At 44.5% G+C, this 22,675-nt stretch overlaps 1 protein-coding gene across 2 annotated transcripts in view; it reads right to left on the reverse strand.

Annotated features, from left to right (window-relative positions):
• The window catches only part of Fshr (follicle stimulating hormone receptor), a 193,705-nt gene that overhangs the window by 82,082 nt on the left and 88,948 nt on the right, over positions 1-22,675 (reverse strand). For both annotated transcript variants that reach the window (XM_004627690.3, XM_004627691.2), the window contains exons 4-5: positions 22,556-22,569; positions 19,928-19,934 (exon numbers count right to left, since the gene is read on the reverse strand). In XM_004627690.3, coding sequence (XP_004627747.1) covers positions 19,928-19,934; positions 22,556-22,569 — 21 coding nt within the window. The remainder of the gene's footprint in view (positions 1-19,927; positions 19,935-22,555; positions 22,570-22,675) is intronic.

Genomic DNA, 22,675 nt, shown 5'->3' on the forward strand with positions numbered 1-22,675 from the left:
CTGCACTTGTTATGGGTGAGCTTGGGTTCTGAGGTTGCATTTTGTTCCTTCTCGTCATTTTGTGTAGCACTGTCTTCTGACCTTTGTTGTAGATCTTTGTTGTGGTTATAACCCTCGCACGTACTGAAGTTCAGGTACAGCTCTACAAAGTTTGGATTTATTCAGCTGTGCCTGGCTTGGGTCTGGCTGCTGTGCTCAGCTCCTTCATGCTGCTGCCCTTGAGGGTGAGCCTGTTGTGCCCCTGTTTCAAGATGTTCTGCTCCTGGACTAGCTGGGTGTTTCTATCCTCTACACTCTCTGCAGGGATTGCAGCTGTAGGATTACACCCCAGGCATGTATGCCAGGCCTGAGCTGTGCCTGGAGCAGGCAAAGTGGAGTAGGGGGGAGAGGAAGGTCTCCCACACACTCACTGGGTCTGGTCTAGGACTGGGTCTGGGGTTTCCCTTAACGCGGCAGAAATTCCTACTCGGTGGGCGGGTTGGGGGAGGTGCTGTGGAGTGGTGGGAGCTGTCCTAAGGGGGAGGAAGAGTGTCTCGCCCACGTTGTGCCTGGGCTGGGACCGGTATTTGGTCCCGCCGGCGCAGGGTAGCAGGAAGCTCTCTCACACACTCACCGGACATGGGCTAGGACTCTCCAGGTTGGTTTTTAAAGGCTTTAGACAAAGCATGACTTTTTTAGAAGTTAGAATGTCCCTATTACAGATAAATTGCATTCCCCTATGCTTCTGGACAGACACATCTCTGGAAATTATAAGAGAAAGACGTGGGACCAAAATGCTAACAGGGTCCCGAGATGGGCCTTGCACAACTTTCTCCAGATGGCATAGTTTTTCCAAGTGTTTTAATTGATTTCATGTTGTCATTCACATTTGAAGGTTCTTTGCTAGTGGTAAAAGAGATCAGGGACATATTTTAGATATATTACCATTATGTCCCTGCAGGGGACAAAGCTGCAGAATGTAGCTCCTTGGGAGACTCTTTCCCTGGCTTCCACAAGGACAGCGTTTGGAATCAAGAGGCCTTCATGGCTGCTTCTATGTTACCTTGACCATCTTTCTACCCAATTACTCAATGTGACATTAAAGGCTGTCAATCTACACCATTCCTAGTCTTCTATCAAAATTTGTTGGTGAATTGTTGCAGAATTACAGTACAGATGTGGATGAGAAGACGGATACCAGGGGTCATTTTATTTGGACTTTCTCAGGAATCTAAAACCAAGGACCTCTACTATCTGGAAATAGTCACAGGTGCTGGTGGTTTATAAGTTACTCTTTCCAGACAACAGGTTTTCATTTTAGATAAAGACTGCAATCTTAGACAACAAGTAAGATGAGGATTTCACACACTCTGGCAGGCTATAGGAGAGGTCTCTACACAAAGGAACCCTTTAGGTATGCATTATTTAGACCATAAGATGTCAAACATGATACTTTTTCCTCTGGTGAACCTCACTAGCAAGTTCAAACATCGAGTTTTATTTGTGAAATTGAGAACATTTCTTTTTCTTTCTTTTTTGTATTTTAGGGCTGGGTCTATAGGGTGTTCAGGGTCTCACTACTAGATTGGACTCATAGTGATTTTCCTGTTTTACAACCTCCCAAGAGCTGGGATTACAGGGGCATGCCACCACACCCCATCTCAATTGCCATCTCAGCGTGCCCCAGGGGCCGGTCCAGGGATTAAATCCCCATTCCCTGCACCTGCTTGCAGGTATTTTAATCCACGGAGCTTTTTGACTGGCCCTAGAACACTTCTTTTCTGCTTTCTCTTTTTCTATCCCACTGGTCCTTTTATAGCTAAATAGACACAAATATTATTTATGCTAGACTCTAGCAGTGAGAATGATAGGTATGTATATCATACATTTAGAATCTCTGCTATGAACATTTATCCAAAATGTTTAGCTATGATTATCTATTCTGCATGGAAACTCAACAGATGCATGAACTATGTGCAGAAATTGTGACAAAATGAACAGCAGTTGACACTCTGTGCTTATGGAAGTTAATTTCTTTCTTGGGGGCTTGAAATTTATCATCACTAGCGAAGGATCCAACTTGTTACTCTTAATCTCAATTTCAACATTTCCGGTCATTCTTTATATTGATTTTACTTGTTTATTTACATCCCATCCTCTACTTAAATGTTATAAAATCATGAGGTTTTGAATGTCCCCCAAAGCTTTATCAAAAAAAATCCCAGAAAGAACTCTCCTGAAGAATTCTTGCTTTTGGCTAATCATTGGACACAATCTTACTTTGAAATTTTAGCTTATCACAACCAGATTGAATATTAAATTTCATGTGCCTATTATGTTCTGAGGTTCAGTTCCAGTCAGAGAGTCCATATTCTTTCTGATTCTTTTCCTAGAATGCAAAGGCCTCATAAATTTAAAACACCCGGAGCTAATGAAGGGAGAGCTGGAATGAAGCTGGTGCTGAGGATGCTGGTCTGAAGTTGGTCTTAAAAGAGGAACAACCATGTGCCTGCTCTCCTCTGCACAGCTTTTTAAAATCAACTTCACGTCCTTGTTGCCTGTTGTATTCTGGTAAAGACAGCGTGACTCTGGGTGCTGGGTAGAGAAGAAGGCCTACGTGTGGGAAGGCCACGTTCTAGTGATGTCTTTCCTACAAAAAAGTTGCTGACCCATGGGATGCACATGAAATGGCTTTTGACTGGTCTTGTTATTTACATGAAGATAGTAATCCTATCTTCTCTTTTTCTAGGACCGTGAGAGGCTCTACTCTACTTAGCCACAAGTGCTGAGTAGGTAAATGAGCAGTAAGTGGGAAAGTGCTTTGAAAAGCTGGGTGTTTACAAAGTACAGAGCTACTACAGATGGAATGCCAGTGCTGGGCTGTGGTGCTGCTGCAGCAGCATGGTTGGCTCAGGTTTGGTCAGCCTTGGTCAGCTGCCATTCTCCAATCCATTTCCCTCTCCCAACTTCTCATTCTGCCATTTGAAGGTATTTCTTCACCTGCACTTTAGAGGAGGGACAGAATTTAACCTGTTCAGTTTCTGTTGCTGGGTACATCCTTTGATATTAAGATGTTGTTTCTGTGGGGTCTTTGTCTCCGTATATATTTATAGGTAATATAAAGCTCTAGGGGCTGGTGAGATGGCTCAGTGGTCTAAGGTACCTACTTAGAACAAGCTTAGCAAAGCACAGGGACCACGGTTCAATCCCCCAGCACCACATGCCAGCCAGCCCTGCCCCCTGGTGGGCTGAGCTGGCCACACACACACATAAATAAATAAATAAAATTTTCAAAAAAGCTCTAATGTAATACAAAATAACGTTAAAATTATATATCTCCCTATATTTGTATATATCTACAGACGTATATCGACATACCAATACATAGGGCACAGCAGAGCTAAAACAGAGCATAAAGTAGAAAAATTGACCATTTGTGTCCTGAGCATCTTATTTAAACCTTCTTTCTTTGTCTAGATGCTCAGTATCACCAGGATGCCCCAGTGTGTTGAGGTGATGTAAACTCTAGATCTTACTAAGGTACTGGTTGCCTCTCTCTGGCATCTTTCTATCACCAAAAGAGAGACAGGAAAGGGTGCTGCTGTATCACAGGGGATGGAACAGTGACCCTGGGGGTTTCTGACTGAGGTGAGGATTTCACCTCCTTTCCATACATGGAAATGCCAGACAATATAGAGAGGTATTTAAAAAGCACTTAGCCAATAACAACATGGGATTGAACAAAGAGTGCACTATCCATTCAAAGCCAGGGGACATTCTAATTAGGGTGATAGGTGGGTCTTAGAGCTTCAAAACCTGTGTGACAGGATGCACTCAACATGGAGACTTCTGAAAAGCTAGAGCTAAGCTACTCCGTAAAGTCAAAGAGTCAAAGAAGTCTCACTATTTCACCAGGATGAGGGAAAAGCCAGGGGAAGAATCTAAGGAGCAGGCTTACCCTGGGTAGAAACACTGACATGGTAGTCTTTTAGTGCCAGGCCAGGCGCACATGATAATAGTGGGTGAAAAATCACAGCACTGTTGTTCAGTGACCTCAGGCTAAGAAACTAATAAAAAGATCATCACACAACTGGTGAAATAAAATTGCTTCATGGTACTTAATGAGAAATAGGATATCCTCATCCTAAGAATGGGATTCCCATAAACCTATCCAATCACTCTTAAAACAGGGAGGAGAGCAAATGCCACAGGCTATGCAAGGAAATTCCATTGTAGCCCAAGGGTTTATGCTTCAATAACTGGGGATTCAAATAAGATGGCAGGAAGTATAAAAATAGGTTTTTTAAGTGCTCAGAGATAAAGATACATAAAAATCATAAGAGAAACAGGGAGGTTTAAAAAAGAACAGATTTGAATAGAAAAGGAATTATTGGGGACTACTCAACAATAGATACTCAAGAGTTATGCAGAAATACTGGATAAATACTCAAGAGATGATACAAGAAAATAGAAAATGTTACTGAAACTCTCATAAATGTAAACAAAAAGAATACATAATTAAAATGAAGAAATGACTCATAGCTCATGAAGTGATAAAATAAGACTGATAAAATGAAAAAAAAAAAAAAAACCCATAGAAGACAAGAAGTTCCAACACAGGTGTAATAGGAGTTCCAGATAAAGAACAAGGAAGAGAAGAAAGATAACAAATGATAAAATTCTTCCAGAATTGAGGGCATCTTTGTTTAAGGAGACCATGAGGTCCCCAGTGTAAAGTGTAAAAGCAAATGCACACCCAATAGTGTAATTATAGACCAAGGAAAAATCTGAAATCGAGGAGAGGAAGCACAGGTTGGCAAGTAGGCTGAGGGCTCATTGCAGGTGAGCAGCAGGAGAACCAAAACCCAGCCGCAATAATCGCCTGATGGAAATTATTGTCAGCCAGGATTTACAAACTCACCTAGTCTATTAATACTGGTTCAGGAGGGGGAGGGAAGACATTCTCAGACGTACAAAGCCTGGGAAGAACTTACCATTCATAGATTTTAACTAAAAGGATCTAGAAACCATTTTTCTAAAGAAGAGGGAACTGACCCTAGAAGAAACAAGTAGGGTTGAAGGAGAAACATCTCTGGAAAAGGACAGTCATCTGAACTGAACTGAACTGAATAATTATTCAATTAAACAGTACTAATTGGGAGGAATTTTAAAACAAGGTGGGCAAAAATACCAGGAAGAATAAATCTGTTCTTAATAATTATAAAGTAGGTATGAAATAATTATAAAATAATACAAACACAACACACAGCTTCAGAATAGTACAGAGCAAAATAGTATGGAGGAAAGAAAAAAAAGAAGAATGGTAACAGTGGCCTGTCAGGCCTTCCCAGGAAAGGCTTTATTATTGCACATGTGCGCTGTGACACATGTGAGCATGTGCTGGACCCGGATGTCTTTGAGTGCTCACAGATGAACTCTTTCCAAGCTGCCTTGTGAACATCCTAGCTGTAAATCTGGAGCCAGATCTAAATGCCTTCACAGAACAGCAACTTCCCAGGTTCTTCTACGGCAGCGAGCCCAGTGGCACAGGCTCCTGCAGTCAATAGAGTCTTTATCTCTGGCAAACCAGGCTGTAGGTATCAGGTGCCTCTAGGGACCTTTTACATCCTTGTTTCCTGGCCAGGTTTTGCAGGATCCCAAGGACTTCTTTATTCTTGTGCTGCCAGGCTTGTATTCTGGACACCTGACATCTTTTATATTGATTTTCCTCTAATGATTTCAAAGTCTGCTGACTATAAAGATAAGATATGATGAAGACCCTTCAGAGAGGTTCTGTCAGCAGCACTGTCCAGTATCCAGGCTCAGTGGCTGTATTTGGGAATTACTAGGAAAACAAAGGTGCTGCCTACTTGGCTTTCTTTTTCTTTTCTTTTTTAAAAAAGTGTATTTGGTACAGGGTCTCACTATGCAGCTTGGACTCTAATCCTCCTGTTTTCAGCCTCCCCAGCACTGAGATTACAGGCTTACACCACCACGCAGGTCTTGGTGGTCAGCTCAGTGCACCCCAGGGGCAGCGCTGGAGTGGCATGTGGCACTGGGACTCAAACCCCAGTCCCTGCACTTGCATATGCAGGCCTTTAATTCCCTGAGTTTCTGTTCAGTTGCACCTGGGAAACCATATTTTAGGGAGAGGCCTGCTGAATTATTACAGTTGTAACCATTAGGATATTATGAATAGCAAAGAATCTGAGTGTCTTGTGGGCTGCATAGCTCAGACCAAGGGAGTCAGCCCTCATAGGAGGGGTGCTCCCTATCCATCCCCTTCAGCCAGAACTTACGATCTTTTATCAAGTCCTTGCTTTTTACAAGCTCACTGCTTGTTGCCTGTATTTGCCACAAGGATCTAAACCTCAGAAAGGCAAGGGTCTGTGTCTGCTTTGGTCCATGTTGTCTCTGCCACATCCGGGGTTCAGGAGGCACTTAGCAAAGACGTGTTGGAGGAAGGAATCAATGTGACATGGTTACGTCTGTGTGGCAGGCTGGGACTATGGCAGGGGAATGATGTGAATGGATGAGAAGGCAAAGAAAGGGGCAGCACAACATGCAGCGCCTTACCTGGCTGGAAGGGCAGAGTCCTTGGAGATGAGTGGTAGCAAACAAAGTTAGTGGCTGAACTGAGAAAAGGTGGCGCTAGAACATAACATAACACTCAAAAGACGGGGAAGCACACTGAGGCCTGCGTCAAGAGCACCACTGAATTTCCTGGCATGGCCTGAGTCAGGGCTCTAGCAGGAGACCATTCTCCTACTCTGAGTGACAGTGAAGGCAAATGCAGATGCCGCATGGGATTTAGAACAGGTATCTGAGTAGAACACTCAGGGATTAAAGGCTTTGCATCTGGAATCATTTTCAACCTTAATCACTTGACCATGCAAGACAGCAGGGTATGTGCTGAAACAGAGCTCTTAAGGAGATGCACGCCTTTTTCTTCAGGTGTGTCTGAAGCGCTAATGAAATGAGATGCATCTGTGCCTCATCTTGGATCTGACTTTTTCATGCAGTGTGTTTGGGAGGTGCACCGTGACTGTGCGTGTGAACATTCTGGTGGTGCTCACTTGTGAGAAATACGGAGAGAAATGGAATTCATATAAAATGTTTGCATGCTACAGCAAGCACACCTCTGCCATTTCTGAAAAGAGACTGCATGCTTTTTGCTTAGTCCGGCTTCTGAGGATGACACGTCAGGGAGCTCCGCCCGCCACATGGAAACCATGAATTATACTAGAAAATGGAAACTGTAATGAGCTTGGGCTGAGCTGAGGCCGTGTTGTCCTTCCAGATATGGCACATCTCTTGTAAGGCTTTCAGCCTGTACGGAGAGTTATTTCAGTCCTCATGTGTGATTGATGGCCCTGGAGGATTTTATTGTAATATGTCTAGATCATTCTGATAAAGAAGATAAAGTTCACTGGAAAACATCACAACGGGGTATTCTAGAGTTGAAAGCAAATCTGAGAAGGCCTAGGCCAGGCAATGCCTTGTTTCCTTGAGATTGTGTCTTTGCTATCCCACCTTTGTTTTCATTTTGTTGAGACAGGTCTCACTGTATAGCTCAGGCTGGCTTTGAACTCACTCTGTAGCCCCGGCTGGCCTCGAACACAAGGTGATCCTTCTGCCTCAACCTCCCGAGTGCTGGAATGACAGGTGCATCACAGGCCACCGCAGCTGGCCCTTTGGATATTCAGTGAGAGCTTCCTTCCCATCCTCATGTGGGGCATTTATTTTTAGAAACTGAGAAGAAAGCACACAGAAGAAATGGCACAGAGAGAGCAGTTGAAAGTGTCATGCCCATGACAACTCATTTTGGACATATTTCAAGGGGGAAAGGCAAGGAAAGGGCACATTTTCCCATACTGTAGTTTGCACTGTACTGCCTGGGACTGGCGCCTTTGAAATTTCACCTCACCAATTTTTGCCAAGGGGGCTAATTCTGGGGTATTTAGCCTCTGGCTCAGAGACGATCCCCTCTGCCTTTTGTGGTTACTAGGAGTGAACACAAGGTCCACCTGAACACTGATGGGTGATGGAGGAGATTTGGGGCTGAAGAAAGGATGAGAGAAGAAGATGAGAGAAACCCAGGACCTGACAATGGGAGTGCGAGAGCTACATGATGTGCTCCAAGTGGGGGCGGAGGAGTCTGGCAAAGGCAGGAGACCAAAATCATCGCCATTAACATTTTCTCCTCAATAAAAGATTGCCACAGAACTGCTACATTTGTTTTTAGGATTTTATCTTTTGAAGTCTTTGAAAATTTGCTTTGAAGCCCACATTAGTGAATGAAAAGCAGAGATTTCTATTTCTCATGATTTTAAAGGTAGAACTTTAAAGAGACAAGTGGACCACGACTGTATCCATAAGGTTGGTCATTTTTACAGTCCAGAGGCAGGAGAAGGTTAGGGCCAAAGAGACAGAGTTAATGAGAAAGGCTTCTGGGAGTAGCATACTAAGTTCAGTTAAGTCTTGCAATTTTCACTGTTTGAAGCAAGAATTGCCAAGAGAAAAAGAGCAGCTGTAGTGTCACGCTACCCATGAACTCACTGACCTGACAACCTGCTTTCATGTCTGACACCAACCATAGCTTATGAGAAGAAGGGAAGCACATAATTGGCCCCAGAACACTGTAAGAAGCATGCCAGCCCGCCCCCTCCCCCTCAAGACTTTTATAACTGAGAGAAGCGGGCTTGAGGACAGGAACCATCCTCCTGTCTCCAAAGGAAAGCAGGAAAACATCATTGTTGTCCTTTGGATAAGAGCAAAACGTTTCCATTTCTGATATCACTGCTGCCCACCTTTGGGGTGAGCTGAGGAATTTTACTTCATTCTTCAAAAGGAGACCTGCTTGATGGAGCCAAAGCCCTGGTGTATCGCTCACTTCGTATCCATATGCTTCTGATGGGGTGCAAAAGGGAAGCGGTGTTCATTGGTATCATTTTCTCAGTAAATGCAGCCCACAGAAACAGAAAAGCTGAGAAAATGAAGTCCCAGAAGTGAATTTTCCATGTGTCCTGATTAGACTATGTCATTGGGCTGAGATAAATGGATACAAGTCTTCTATTTGGGCTCGTTCCCTTAAGTCCAGCCTAAAAGATGTCTTACGTGGGGAGCTGGCATTCTTAACACCAGCTTCCCAATGTCAGTCACACTTTCAGATGCCACACTAGATGGTTAGTTCTGTAAAGATCACCACATCAGGACACGGATGGACAAGCTCTTGCTACAGAACTACGGGTGGAGGAGAGGAATCAGCATTGTAGTGAACTGCAACATAGTTATCCCAGTGCATGGAGCCGCTTTGCCTGTATTTCCACTTAATCCGTTAGCACTCAGTGGAAGCCGTGTGCACAGTGTGGTCAGATGACAAGGACTGTGGGTGCCTGTAACCTTTCGAGGGCGAACTCAGAGCCCCACTATGACTTTAAATATTCTCACAAGTATCTACCATGACAGAATACTTTCCCTTTTGACTCTGGAAATCACATAGTCTCGACTAAATCTTCTGTTTGATTTCTGATGTCCACATATCTGAGCTGCTTCAGCACCAAGAACTTGGACAGCAACACTTAGAGGTTGCTTATTTTCTGGGTTGTATTTCGTTCCACATAAATTTCTATAACTACAGGATACATTTCTTGTGTTAGGCCTAAACTCCAGCTTTTTATTTCCTAATTATGGAAAACTGTCTGAGAGATGCATAGATAGCTAGATTCATAAAAGCAGTTTTGGAGCCGCTAGTAAGAATGAATCTGAGAAGTTAAGTGATGTGGGATTCTTTGTTTATACAAAGTCGTAAACAGGTGGGGGGAGACTCATATTTTGGGTTGGCAAGGAGCACCTGTTCTGTTCATGGCTGTTTCTCCGGGAGCCTTCCAGACCTCCTATGTTCCCTCATTCCTTTTATATACCACACTCAAATTTGAGGCACAACCTCGTTCATGAATGCGCAAAGCAGGAACATAGTAATGGACTCATGTTGCTGCTATCGACTTGATGAATGGCTTGTGGAGGAAGAGAATTAGAAGGCAGTCTGACTCTTGTGATTAGCTCTGCAGCATTCTCCCTTTGGAATTCATGCAGAGCGGTACAGGCTTCATTCTGCCCTAGGCTTTCTGTGAGCACTGTTGGGTGCCAGGAGTGACACGGGGCCTTGGTGGAGCGTCTTTGCTTCTTTGCAGGATTCTTCACTGCTTTTCTCTGTCACACCTCCCCAGCCTCCCTCCCTTACAATTCCAGCTGTGTTTGACCAGAAAGAACCCAACGCTACTGGGATTTGCACTTTCCTTACAGTCTTCATCTACCTCAGACTTCCTGGACGTAAATGTCTTCATGCTCTTGCCTGAGACATAGATTTCCTGCCAAAGAGGATGGGCTTGGGTTTATTTTGCCAAGATGAATCATATAAGGTGTACAGTCCTGAAATTAATATGTCATCACCTTTTCCAGTGTCAGGCTGGGTTTCCAGAGCTCCAGCAGAGAATCCTCCTGAAACTACAAGATCTGAGGCTCATTTTAGCTATTGTGTGTGATCTAACTATGAAAAATATAAGAAAATATTTTCTACCTTGTATAATTTGAGGAGTAGCAGTAAGGCGTGTGCCTGTGTTTGTTCAGTGCTTCTCCCCACTCATTGCTCCATGTATGTTTTGTCAACAGCTACACTGGAACAGCGGAGGCCACAGGCCATTTCTCCAGCTCCACACACAGGACATCTCAGCTCCTAGCACAGGCCGTGTTCCGCGAGCCTTGCTGCGCAGGGTGGTGCAGGAGCTGTGCTACTGTCACTGGCAAGCTGTCTGGCACTGCAGGCTCTCCAGTCCCTCTAGCCCCGCCTGTGCAGACGCTCCATGTGCTGCTGGTTTGTGTGCACATTCAGGGTTGAGGTTTCTTGTTGGAGACTCTAAGCAGGAGCTCATGAAATTCTCACTGGGGCTAAAAGAAAAAAACCCTCTTTGCAGTGATGGGAACCTGTACGCCAGTTAAGAGGACCTGGCCAAATCTGTGTATCGCTAGAATTTAATTTCAAAGGGAAACAGAGAAAAGTAAGCAAAAGCAAGAAAATGCCCATAAATCTACTGGGCTTAGGAAATTCTCTTTTACAATTTGTGTTTTGCTGGGCAGCTTGAGCCAAATTTTAGTAATGAATATGTCCCATGGGAGTGTTTGTCCTTGGGAAAGGCCGTTTTGTACTTGGGCCATTCCACCACCTGGGTCAGACACCCATATACATCAAGGGTGTCTTTACCTCTATGCTAAGTGCTCCAGATGCTCTTCATGCTTGAGAACGAGGAGTACGAGAAAGGCTAGAGGGAAACACCTCACGTGAAGCTCGCACATGGGGCAGACACCTGAGTCACCTTTCCTTCCTGCTTGGGTACCAGATCCTCTACTGACATGACTATGAGGCATTCAGGATCTGATTTCTCTTAAAGGTTAGAGGGAACACGTAAAAGCCACACATTAGCTGGATCAAGTGCACAGCGTGAGATTTCACAGGAAACCCACATTTGTGACTTAAACTTGAACCCAGCTCCAGGACATGAGCTTTTCTGACCTTCATCCCCTCACCAAAGGAAGAGATGGGTACAGTGGGCACAGTATTTGACCCATCTTCTCTTAAAGAGTTGGTGTGGGAGGTTAATGGGTTAATAGTATAAGAGGCATTTGGAAAGCACAAAATACCATACCAAGACAGAGATACTCAAATAACTACTCTACAGAAGTATGTAAGAACTTCTATGAATTTGTGTTTCTATATGTACAACTTGTCTCTGATAGAGATCAGAGTAACTGCTATTCTATATCATGTCTTATCCAGTCGACTCTTCTTATATCCATAGACATCACAGCATAGAGCTGTGGAGTGAATAATCCTGGGTTCAAATCCTGGCTCTACCATTCATTAACTTTATGATGTTGGGAAATTCACATAAGGACTTCAGTTTCAAACTCCTTATTGTAAAGTTAGGTGATATAATATTATGATAATTAAATAAGATAATGTTTATGAAGTGGCTTAACATGTTCTACAAAAATAATTATGCAACAAATGGTAGATGGGATTGTTCTTTTCTTTTTTGACAGAGTCTCGCTATATAGCCTGAGCTGGCCTTGAACTTGTGGCAATCCTCCTGCCTCAGCCTCCCAAGTGCTGGGATTAATGGTGTGCACCACTACACCTGGCCTTGGGATTGATCTTATTGTTAAGCAAGACAAGAATTTCTTAGGAGCAGAGACTGGCACATCAACTGCATCAGAACATTTCCGCATGTAGTTAATACTAATTTCATGGCCCCAGAAGAATTCGGGTTACTGTTTGATGAATGAATGGAGTGTGCTTCCTTTAGTTTGCATGGTTTATCTTGCTGTTTCTCCAGGCAGATCCACTCAAACACAGCAGTATCAACACCCGTCAGCATTGGTGGGCCCAGCATACGGCAGCTCATCTGGCGCCCAAGCCTGTTCTGCATGGGAGGGGTGGACGCCACCTCCATTCACTCTGAACTCTCGTAAATCACTTGACGGATGAGCTGGTGTCAGTCATCAGTCGCGCTCGTCTCCAGCATGTGACTGAAGTCTATAAATCTCCTTTAGAAGCCTCAACCAGTCATCTCTGATTTGGCTTTTACTTCCTTGAAGTTAGTTAGTATGGAACTCACTCTCTTGTGCGGGATTTGCTTTTGTCCTGGAGGACAAAGCTATGGTAACCCCCTTCCATGGCTAGTTTATTAAATAAAAGGTGTCATGTCAACTGTCAGCTTTTTTGGGCTGGAAGTTAAGCAATCTGTAAGGAAAGCAGGGCTGGAGACGTAAGGGAAGACGTAAGGGGTGAGGGGTTCAGACAGTTCAGCCTCCTCAGATCAGATCCCTGAGGCACCGGCACCAGTGTGGTGGGAAGATCATCTTTCTGTCCAGTTTAAGTTCTTGTGCTTGTGGACGTTGCAGTCTTAACAGAGAAGCCAGTTAACATACGCGTTTTCACATTTTAAAGCAAACTCCGTAGCCACATGTTTTACACTGACTGAAGTTCCTCTGTTAGCAATTTGATCAGATTTGAAATTACATTTTTAAAAGGCAAATTGCCTTGGATAAGTTCTTCCAGGAGCTCCACAGACTTCTGATGTCATCAAGTTCTTCATGCTTTTGTCCTTACAGAGATGAAGCATTTGTAACAGGATTAAAAGGAAATTGAGAGCCAGATTTGGGAAATGTGCACTGATGGATATGCTAATTAGCATAATTGTGTCTAATCACTTCACAATGCGTATGCATATATCAAAAATCACCTTAAATATATTATATACAATTTTTATATCAGTCCAACCTCAATAAGGCCAGAAAAGTGTTTGGGATGATAATAATAGTAAAAATTAGTGGTTTCCTTATAGAAAAAGGTGGCGGGTGTATCAGGGAAGGTCTGGGAAAGAACAAAGAGGCTGAGCTGAGGAAGTCGCACACTTTGCTGCCCTCAGGTTCTGCTGTGCTGGGTGCGTTGCAGGCCCATGAACAGGGCCCGGGTAGATCAGTAGTCCACGCGAGTGGCTGAGACACTGATCAGGAACAGAGCAAATTGCTTTCCTTATTATTCATACCTTGCATTTGTATACATTTTTAGCTTTGTAAAGCACCCTCCCATCCAAGTGCAAATTATGTCTTCATAAAGTATTTGGCATCAGCAGTTGTTATCTCTGAGCCCCAATTCTCTCTGAATCTCCTAGCCAGGGGGAGAGCTAACATTTACTGGATTCCTTCCTCCTCCACTTTCCCTTCTTTGCCTTTTTAGCTTCTGGAATGGTCAGAACTATAAAAACACTTCTCTGGCCACTTGATTTCTGCAGAGGCTAGGTGAAGCTGAGCGCTGCTGGAAGGTTTATGAAGTGTAAGATTCACATAGTTTATTGGCAGGGAGGTGGGTAGGTGAGGTCCATATTCCATTTGAGTCTTTTATTGCTTAAAGCATCTGACTGAGTTATAAACAGCCCAGATGGATGTGGCTGCGATGGGCATGGGCTAAATGAGGAAATAAAAAATAAATAGTTTGTGCATCGATTGGAGCTTACCTTTAGATTGCATCTTTTTATTTTAATACCATTCTATTAAAAAATAGCAAGCGTCCCCAGAGCAGAGCCACGAGGATATTATTAACTCCAGGATGCTGCTGCTGCTGTAACTGTATCTTCTCTGGGCAGCCCCAGCACTGGCAGGGACGGGAAAGGAAGGTGAGTTCATTTTCTGGGGTCTCCATGAGTGGCAGATGGAACCCACAGGAAGGTCTGCCCACAGCCTGCTTTGTTAAGTGAGGTCAGAAGGGCAAAAGTGCTGAAGCGGAAAGTGGGAAAGATAAGAGAAGATGCCTCGCTTGGCTGCTGATTAGAAAACGGGAGAAGATTGTGTTTGATGGCAAACTAGAAAAATCTGGAGCAGTCACAGCCAGATCTCGCTACTTGGAAATCCCCACTGCTGACTAAAAGGCACCAAACAGAAACCACCAGAAGCAGGACCACATGGAAGAATTAAATGGCTGAGTGGGGGAGGCGCTTAGTCATTGAAGATGGAAGTGAGGGCAAATCTGGGCTGTCTTGAGGATGGGACATCTATGACCTATAGCTTTGTTTCTGTAAGCTCGTTAGGTCATAAACGGGCTCTCACTGTGTCTTTCCTGTTTCCCTTTGCAGGTAGGAGGAGCCCACTTTCACCTCATGAATAAAGTATAAGGGACTGAACCATACAGAGTTATAAGTTTAGGGTTGGAGTATCTTTAAAATTATAGATCTCAGTAGCTTTTTCTCCAATAGAACTTTATCCCAATGTTGTGGGCAGCTGCAGTACATAGAAAAATTAGAAGCAGTCATACAGGGCTAGGCCCCCAAAGGAGGCAGCATAGAAGACCAGGTACCTTGCAACTGTAGAAGAGATGGATGCTCTTACTGTAGGCCAGACCTAAAGACCAAAGATTGGAGGAACGCTTAGCTCCCTAAAGATAGGCATCTGGATTGATCACCACCTTGGGGAAGCCAGGAAAAGGCACTAATCCAAGTGCTACTGGCTACCGGATAAAATCCTGTTCTATATTCCTGCCCGCTTGCTACATGACTCACTTCCCCATTTGATCCTGGATTTAAATCAATTTTACCTGAGCGATTGTACTAATAATCTTATTGCTTGACCATATGCCCACCTGAGTTCCCCTGTTCCCTACCCTGGACCTGCCTCACCACACTTTTGCTCTATAAAAATCCCTGGGAGAGACAGCTTCTCAGGGTAACCTACTTGGGTCCCCCTTCTGTCCCTCTGTTGGACTGAAGCTTTCTTTCCCCCAATAAATATTCTGCTCTTAACCTCTGTTTGCTCTAAAACTCATTTTTTGGTTTTAGAGAACATGAACTCATCCCAGGCACCTTCAGGTTGGGAGCTTCATCCGCCTGCCTCACCAACACATGAAGAAAGTTGATACTGAAACAAAGCCAACTGAACCCACAAAAGGAAAACAAAGCAAAAACCCAGGCATGTAAATATAAAGTGAATAAATTATTCCCTTTCTGAGCTGGGCAGCTCTTAGATATTGCAGAGTTTATTTTAAGGAGCCAACTAGAAAGAGTTGAAAATAAGGAGACTTAATGGAAACAGTAAAACCACATGAACACAGAAAGTGACAAGAAAATAGCTTCTTGTGTTCTTGGTTGTAGCAATAAATACAACAAAAATATTTGTTTTCAGAAATTTATGGAGACCAGGAAATGAGGAAAGAGCACTCGCTTTCCGGACGCGAATACGTGCTTGGCTCAGGTCTATAAGGCTGGCTTCATTGGCCCAGTACGTACTTTTTCCAGTTGTTGACTAAGTTAGTTTGCAACTTAGCTGGCAGTCGAGGTTGCAAACCCGTGGGCTAACGCTGCTCTCAGCAGCCACCCTCCCGAGGAAGGACTTGGCGTGTCCGAGCTCGGCTGCAGAGAGGCGCCAAGAAGGTGTTTCCTTCCTGCTCTCACTGGCCTGGTGCAAAGTGACTCTAGGTTTTGGTTTCTGTAGGTTCCAAATTCTAAGGAAAGTGAATCCTTTCTTCTAATTATCAATGGCACCAAAGGAAAATTTAACCTCCTTCATATTCCTCTTTGACCCTCTTGACGCTGGTAGGGTAGTGCTGCAAGCTGGCAGACGCAAATGCAAGGGAAGCCTTGTGCAGGGGAAGGACCCGGACCGCTTGGGTGCGCGCTCTGGCTGCGCGGCGTAGGTGCCCTCCCTGCGCCCTCGCTGCTGGCCTCTCTGGAGCCGTGTCCTCGTGGGCAGCGCGGCAGGGCGCGGTGCTTCGCGGAGGCGGAGCCGCGCTGCTGTGTGGATTAGCCGCTCAGCCCTTTCCTTAGTCACTTCTAAGTCTCCGCCAAATGAGCAAAAGCAGTAGCGGGCAGTAGCTCAGGAAAGGTGCCAGCCACTGGGGCAGCGCTCCTTGGAAGCTTAGCGAGACACCCTCAGAGCCCTGGACGGCCTCCATTAACTGGGAATCCAGGATCTCGGGAGGCTGTCGAGGAACTGGAACGCTCACATTTCTCGTGAGCATGTAGTACAGGAGAATGCCCTTTGAAAATAATTCCTCAGGTTCTCATATTTACCCAAAATAAATAAAAATATGTGCCCGCACGAAGGTTTCTTTAAGAATGCCCACACGTGGTAAGTTCACAATAGCACAGAACTGAAGGGGAAAGAAACCTTAGCGGAGCAGTCTGCCAGCTCAGTGCGTTTATTTATTGCTCTGCTAATGTTTCTTCTTTTTTTTGTGGCTGGCTCAGCCTTCCCCGGGGGCGGGGCAGGCACTGCACGTGGTGCCGGGTGGGGGCTGAAACCGCAGGCTGTCCCTGCGCTTGCCTAAGCAGGCGCTTTAGGCTGCTGAGCTATCTCGCCGGCCCCCTAATGTTTGTGCTTCTTCTGGAAGGGTCTGTCCTCTTGTGCTCATTTGGCAGAGATCTTCACCTATCTCAAATGAAAAGTTTTGATTTTTTTTCTAAAAGTTTAAGCTTTTAAATTTCAGTCTGCGATCCCTTTAGAATTAATTTTTGCATTCCCACTTTTCTTACCTACAGATACCCAGTTGATTTGGCACAATTTGTGGACAAAAATGATTCATCCTCTATTAAATTCTATAAAACAATTCTTTCAGAATGCAAACATTGATAGCATACTCCCTAGCTCATTTTATAACACCGATAAAACCAAACCAAATAAATTACAAAAGGTATATTAACATTCCTTTGAATATGGTCATGAAAATCTTTTAAAATATTAGTAAATAAAAACATATGTATGAACAATTTTAAGAAAAGTGCAAATCAGCCATTTAATTGTGTGCTCAGAGCATCCCATTTAATTGTCACCACACTAGGAGACTCAGACTTGTCTCTCAGGCCTGTAAGGTACAACCTTCCCTCTGGCTCACTTAACTCCTGAACTTAACCTTAACAACTTTAACTTCACCTTAACTCCTGCTCCTTGACCTTGTGTCTTGCCAACCTCCTCTTATGGATCTGCTGTAGCCATGCTGTGCTGACACACTGTGTACATTCATAAGTATTCCTGGTACCAATGTATCCAGACTGTTGTCTACCTAAATGGCATTCAACTCTAGATGTACAGTAGGAGCACTAAGGGGTCTTTAACAAGGATTGCTCCCTGCACCCACCCTTAAAGATGGAATATAGTCTCTGGATATGACATTTAAGCATAAGGATTATTTTTAAAGCTCTGTTGGCAAAGCTCGAGTGTGCCCTGAGATGAGAACGGCAGGACTTTATTATCGTAGTTATGTCCAGGGACTTGCATTCCCTTTCCCAGAGTCTAACCAGTACACGCTGGTTTTTTATTTCTCCCAGAAGACTGGAGTTCTTGCTTTATTTTGGGAATTGGCTGTCTGGGCTCCATTGCTCAGGGAGACTGAGTCACAGAGATTGGGCAGAAGGGGCTCAAAGCCGTCTAACAAGGAAATGCTCTGGGAGCTGATTGGAACTCACGTTTTCTAGCCCTGTTAGAGTTAGCTGGTTTGCTTTGTTTTTATCTGTACAGAGTGGACCCAATAAACTAACTGTAGGGAGAAGTTGCAACTTTTTTAGTGTGTCTGCAGTAGTTCTCATTCACTAAATCTCTTCCTCTAAATTTCCCTGGCGATCTGGAGGGGAGACTGGAGTGTCAGACTAGTGGTCTTATTTTTATATGCAGATAAATCACTTGATTATATTTTTTGTCCGTATGTTATCATGAATATTTCAAATGAATTTTATATGGTTCACATTTATGGTTTGGGAGCTATTTCACATTTTGGCTCACTGCCGTCTAATCTGCATATACCATATCTCAGCTGATGTTGATTGGTCTCATTTACATATTCATCATGCTCCTATTTTCAAAGATACTTTGTTATAAACTGGCTTTTCTTTCCCCTCCAGTGTTATAATAGCACATAGATGTGTTTTTAAATTGTGCTCATTTCCATACATAATTTTTCTAGTTACCATAAATCACCACATTGTCACCTACTCCCCCCACCCTGCTCCTGTAATCTTCACACTTTATACCAAGCTGACATATGGCTCCGAAGTAATTAAAGACAATGTAAACAGTTTACAGTGCACTTTGCAAAGCCACTTCATGGAGCAGAGAGTTTAATGGCTTCCTGTTTCCCCCAGCAAGTCCCAAAGCAATGAAGAGGGAGGAAGATGGAGTTAGTGCTGCCGGTGAAGGCTGAAGTGTGGATGGCAGCTGGAGGGTGTACCGTGTCCCTCCGCAAGGGAAGCTCCTGTCCTGGGTCAACTGAAGCCTCTTTCCTTGTTAATTTCTGATAGAAGTGGAAGAGAGCTGAGTGAAGAGAGGACTCATCCTTAGGCTTGGGGCTGTACTTTCAACCATTGTAATGACAGGAAGAACCAGACCACCAATATCTGTGTTGTGTTGGGCAGTGAGAGCCTTTCCAAGTTCCTTAGCGACCCTCTGATAGGTCATGTTCTTACCACTTCTGCAGATGAGAGAGCTGAAAATGTGTGCTCTGTGTTGGGTAGATCAAAGGGGAGGAGGAGGAGGCACGATGTGGGATCTCAGAACCTGAGTAATTAGTCTAATGCCATGCGGGCGAGGTGCGTTCTATTCTGAAATATCTTTAGCCATTGGTTACCCATTTATGTATGTGATAACTCCTAACAGCCCTATGGAATGACACATTCCATGAGGACAAGGGCATATTTGTTTTGAACTCAGTATTGAACCCATACAATTGAACTGACTTCACCCATACAGCCCTGAATTGGGTACACGTGATAAATGTATAAGTGGATGGATAAATAACTTGAGAAACATAACTGCAGAGGAAGCAAGATATCTAAACAGGAGTAGAGTATACTAAATAACATGAATGATACCAACAATGGAGACATTCATGGGCATATGAACACAGGTGAGAATCTACTATGATACGGACAATTACACAGATATAATGGAGCACGAGACAAACATTCACAAGAAGATGTGTGTAAAGTAAGTTATGTGAACATTATATTGATTAGGATTCTGCTGTTAGAGGCAAAGGAAAACCTCTGAGCATGTTTAAAGGGAAGAATTTAAAGGTTCATTTAACTTGGTGACCAGTGAGGTAGAATGGCTCTAGAGAAAGCTTCGCTCTGCTCTCTGTGTGGTCAGGAACCAGCTTTCTCTCTCTCTCTCTCTCTCTCTCTCTCTCTCCTTCCTTCCTTCCTTCCTTCCTTCCTTCCTTCCTTCCTTCCTTCCTTCCTTCCTTCCTTCTTTTCTTTCTTTCTCTCTTTCCACCAGGAGTTGAATTCAGAACCTTGCGCTCGACAGGCAGGCACTACACCTCTGAGCTCCATCCCTGTCCTCTCCTTCTCTCTGATTTCGCTTCCCAAGTCAATGTCAGCCATGGGTGGCAAGTCACCCTGGGGTTCACATCTTTCCTGGGCTTCTGCAAAAAAAAGAAGGAGCTGACCTTTTTCTTGCTAAATCTCATAAAATTAAAATTTATTCTGACTTAAGAAATCGCACAAGCATTCCTGGAGTTACCATGGTAGTTAAGAGAAAGCGATGCTCAAGCGGTTTTGCCTGTGTCATGGGAGTGTCTACCTCAACCGTGGACTTGAAGTGAGACAGAAAAGAGCCACAGACAAAAGCTGAAGCTATTGCTGGGGGCTAAGCAGCAGCTAAGTGTTGGTAACTTGGACAAACAGCTAACACTGGGCAAGCAGGGGTCCTGTTGCCATGCAGAAGAGCAAGGTCTCTGTGTGGTTAGCGAAGTTTCTAGAATTAAACTAACTTGAAAATGTGTAGAATTTATGTTGGCAGGAGCTCTATTATTGCCACCATCATTACAATTATTATCGCTGTAGTTAACATTTATTGAGGGCTTAATTGTGTGCCAGGCTCTGATAGAAGCCTGTTACATTTATCACTTGCTTTATCCTCCCTGTAGAAATTGCTAAGTTTGGCAATCACAGTATTGTTTTGGCCTTTGACAAAATAATTTAATAGGGCTGGAGAATTTATAGCCAAATAGCAAAAGACACAGCCTGAGAAGTGACTGAAAGGACAGCACAGGCGGCAGTGAATGTTGGCCACTGTTTCAAATGTGGGATTGTGACTGGGAGCGGAGGAAAGACCACACAGGCAGATGGTAGGCTTTGCCCTGAGATGATTTCCTTTTCTTCTTTCAGTAAGGATGGGCGAACTGATTGCATGTGCCGAGTGAAGCCAGAGGCTTGTTGGTGGGAAGAGAGATGCTGAGATGAGCCCAGAATTCATTAAATTCAGTAAAGTGAGAAGCGGAGGAAGAATATGAGCAAAGCTGGAGGTCTAGAGAGGACAGGGGAACTTGGAGACGGAGAAGGAGGCAGGGAAGGGGCACTGCAGAGGGAGGCAGTTTCCTCAGGGCTCAGCTCTGCTCTGGGCCCCTTACTTGGGAAGGCTTTAGAACACCAGAAATGCCACGAAGGAGGATTCATTTCATTTCTGACAGTCCCCTGTGTGGGCGAAGGCTGAGTAGTCAGGACAAGGTGGAAGTGGGCAGCTGAGCCTCAGGCCTGCTCAGCACATCGAGGCACAGAGCAAACCCCAGGGAGGGCTCCTGTGACCAGAGGGACCACAGGGGCAGCCCACCACCCAGACCGGATTTGGTACAGGTGAATTACTGGTGGTATCTGACATTGCTGTCTTTAGTGGCTATTGCCACGCAGCGCAGGATGCTTGGGGACACAGGGCAGCATCAGTAGTCGTCCAGGCAACCTGAGTTCCCAGCAGGGCAGCGGCTGCTCCAGCTGGGAATCTACCTCAACACCAAGATTCCCCTCTCCGACCCTGTAGCCTTTCTGGCGATCTGGGATCAGGTGAGTGCCCTGCCTCGAGATCTCTCTGTCTAGTACATGTCCTCAACAATGTAAACCTTGGAGAATGTCACATCTTAAACAGGCTCTTATCCAACTTGGAGATAGAAACGCAAGACCACTGAAACACTCCTTTACAATTCTACTCTTAACACACCAGTGAGGAAGCCGGGGCCCAGAAAGACAAGCTGATATGATCAGGGTGACAGTGACATTATATGAAAACTAACACCAAGGCTCAGGCTTCTGACTGTTCTCCTGAAAGCAGGCGGTGCAATCACTGTAACACACCATTACCTCTCGGAGTGGTGTTCCTTTTGTTAATTGAATCCTTTCTCACTTTGCTAGACCTCAGCAAGTAACACTGTTGTGTGTGTGTGTGTGTGTGTGTGTGTGTGTAAAAGAAATAAGAAAAATAGAACAGTTTCAATAAGAAGAAACATATCAATCTGAGAATTGCTTTCACCGTATCACAACAAACAACAAGCACAACGAGAAATTGTTTCCTTCTGAATACTTGTTCTGTCTGTGCCTTGCCCGGCACTGACATCCTGAGTCATGGCTGACCCAGTGTGGCGCCCACTCCTGCACTGTGCTAGGGTCTGGGGTGCCAGTGAAAGCCTTCAAAGGGATGGCAGTGGGCTTTCAGCTTGGGAATAATCTCTCTTTTTCACTACTCTAGTCCACTTGGAGAAAACCCCTATTTGGGCAAGCCCCAAATGGAGCCAGCCATACAAGAATTTGTGGTGGTGAAACACTGTTCTCTTTTCAACAGAAATCAGTCAGTGCTGTGAGCTCTCCTGATCCTTTCAAGTGTTTGTGCGCCTGTGAGCCCTGGGCTACATGCTCGGCTTAGGAAGAAGGCCAGGGGATCTTGCCATGCGAATGGCAGGGCCTCTGCCAATTGAAATTGGATCAGAGATAGTGAAAGATATTTCTGAAAGCAAAAGGTTGTAATCAGGAAAAACATTTTCTTTGGTTTCTAAAAACGTCACTCCCAGGGACACCGGGAGTGGTTCCTTCCACAAGGCCGAGGTGAGGTCAGCTTGTCTTGGCCTTCCGCTAATTTCAATGGCCAGGCTCAGAACAGCTCTGCACGGTTTTTTAGGAAGCATGGAAAAGAGTAAAAGGAGAAGAAACACAAAAGGCTTGCTTGGCCTAACTGTTTGGCTTCAAAGTGCAGCCGTCCCCGTAAGCCCTACTCAGATCCCCAAATCTGCAGGTGCTCGAGCCCTCGAGTAAAACAGTGAAGTATTTGTGCATAACCTATTCTTATCCTTCCGTGTACTCTTGCATAAATCATCTCTAAATTACTTTTCATG

The sequence above is a fragment of the Octodon degus genome, unplaced genomic scaffold (assembly GCF_000260255.1).
Source record: "Octodon degus isolate 3935 unplaced genomic scaffold, OctDeg1.0 scaffold00020, whole genome shotgun sequence".
Classification (NCBI taxonomy): domain Eukaryota; kingdom Metazoa; phylum Chordata; class Mammalia; order Rodentia; family Octodontidae; genus Octodon; species Octodon degus.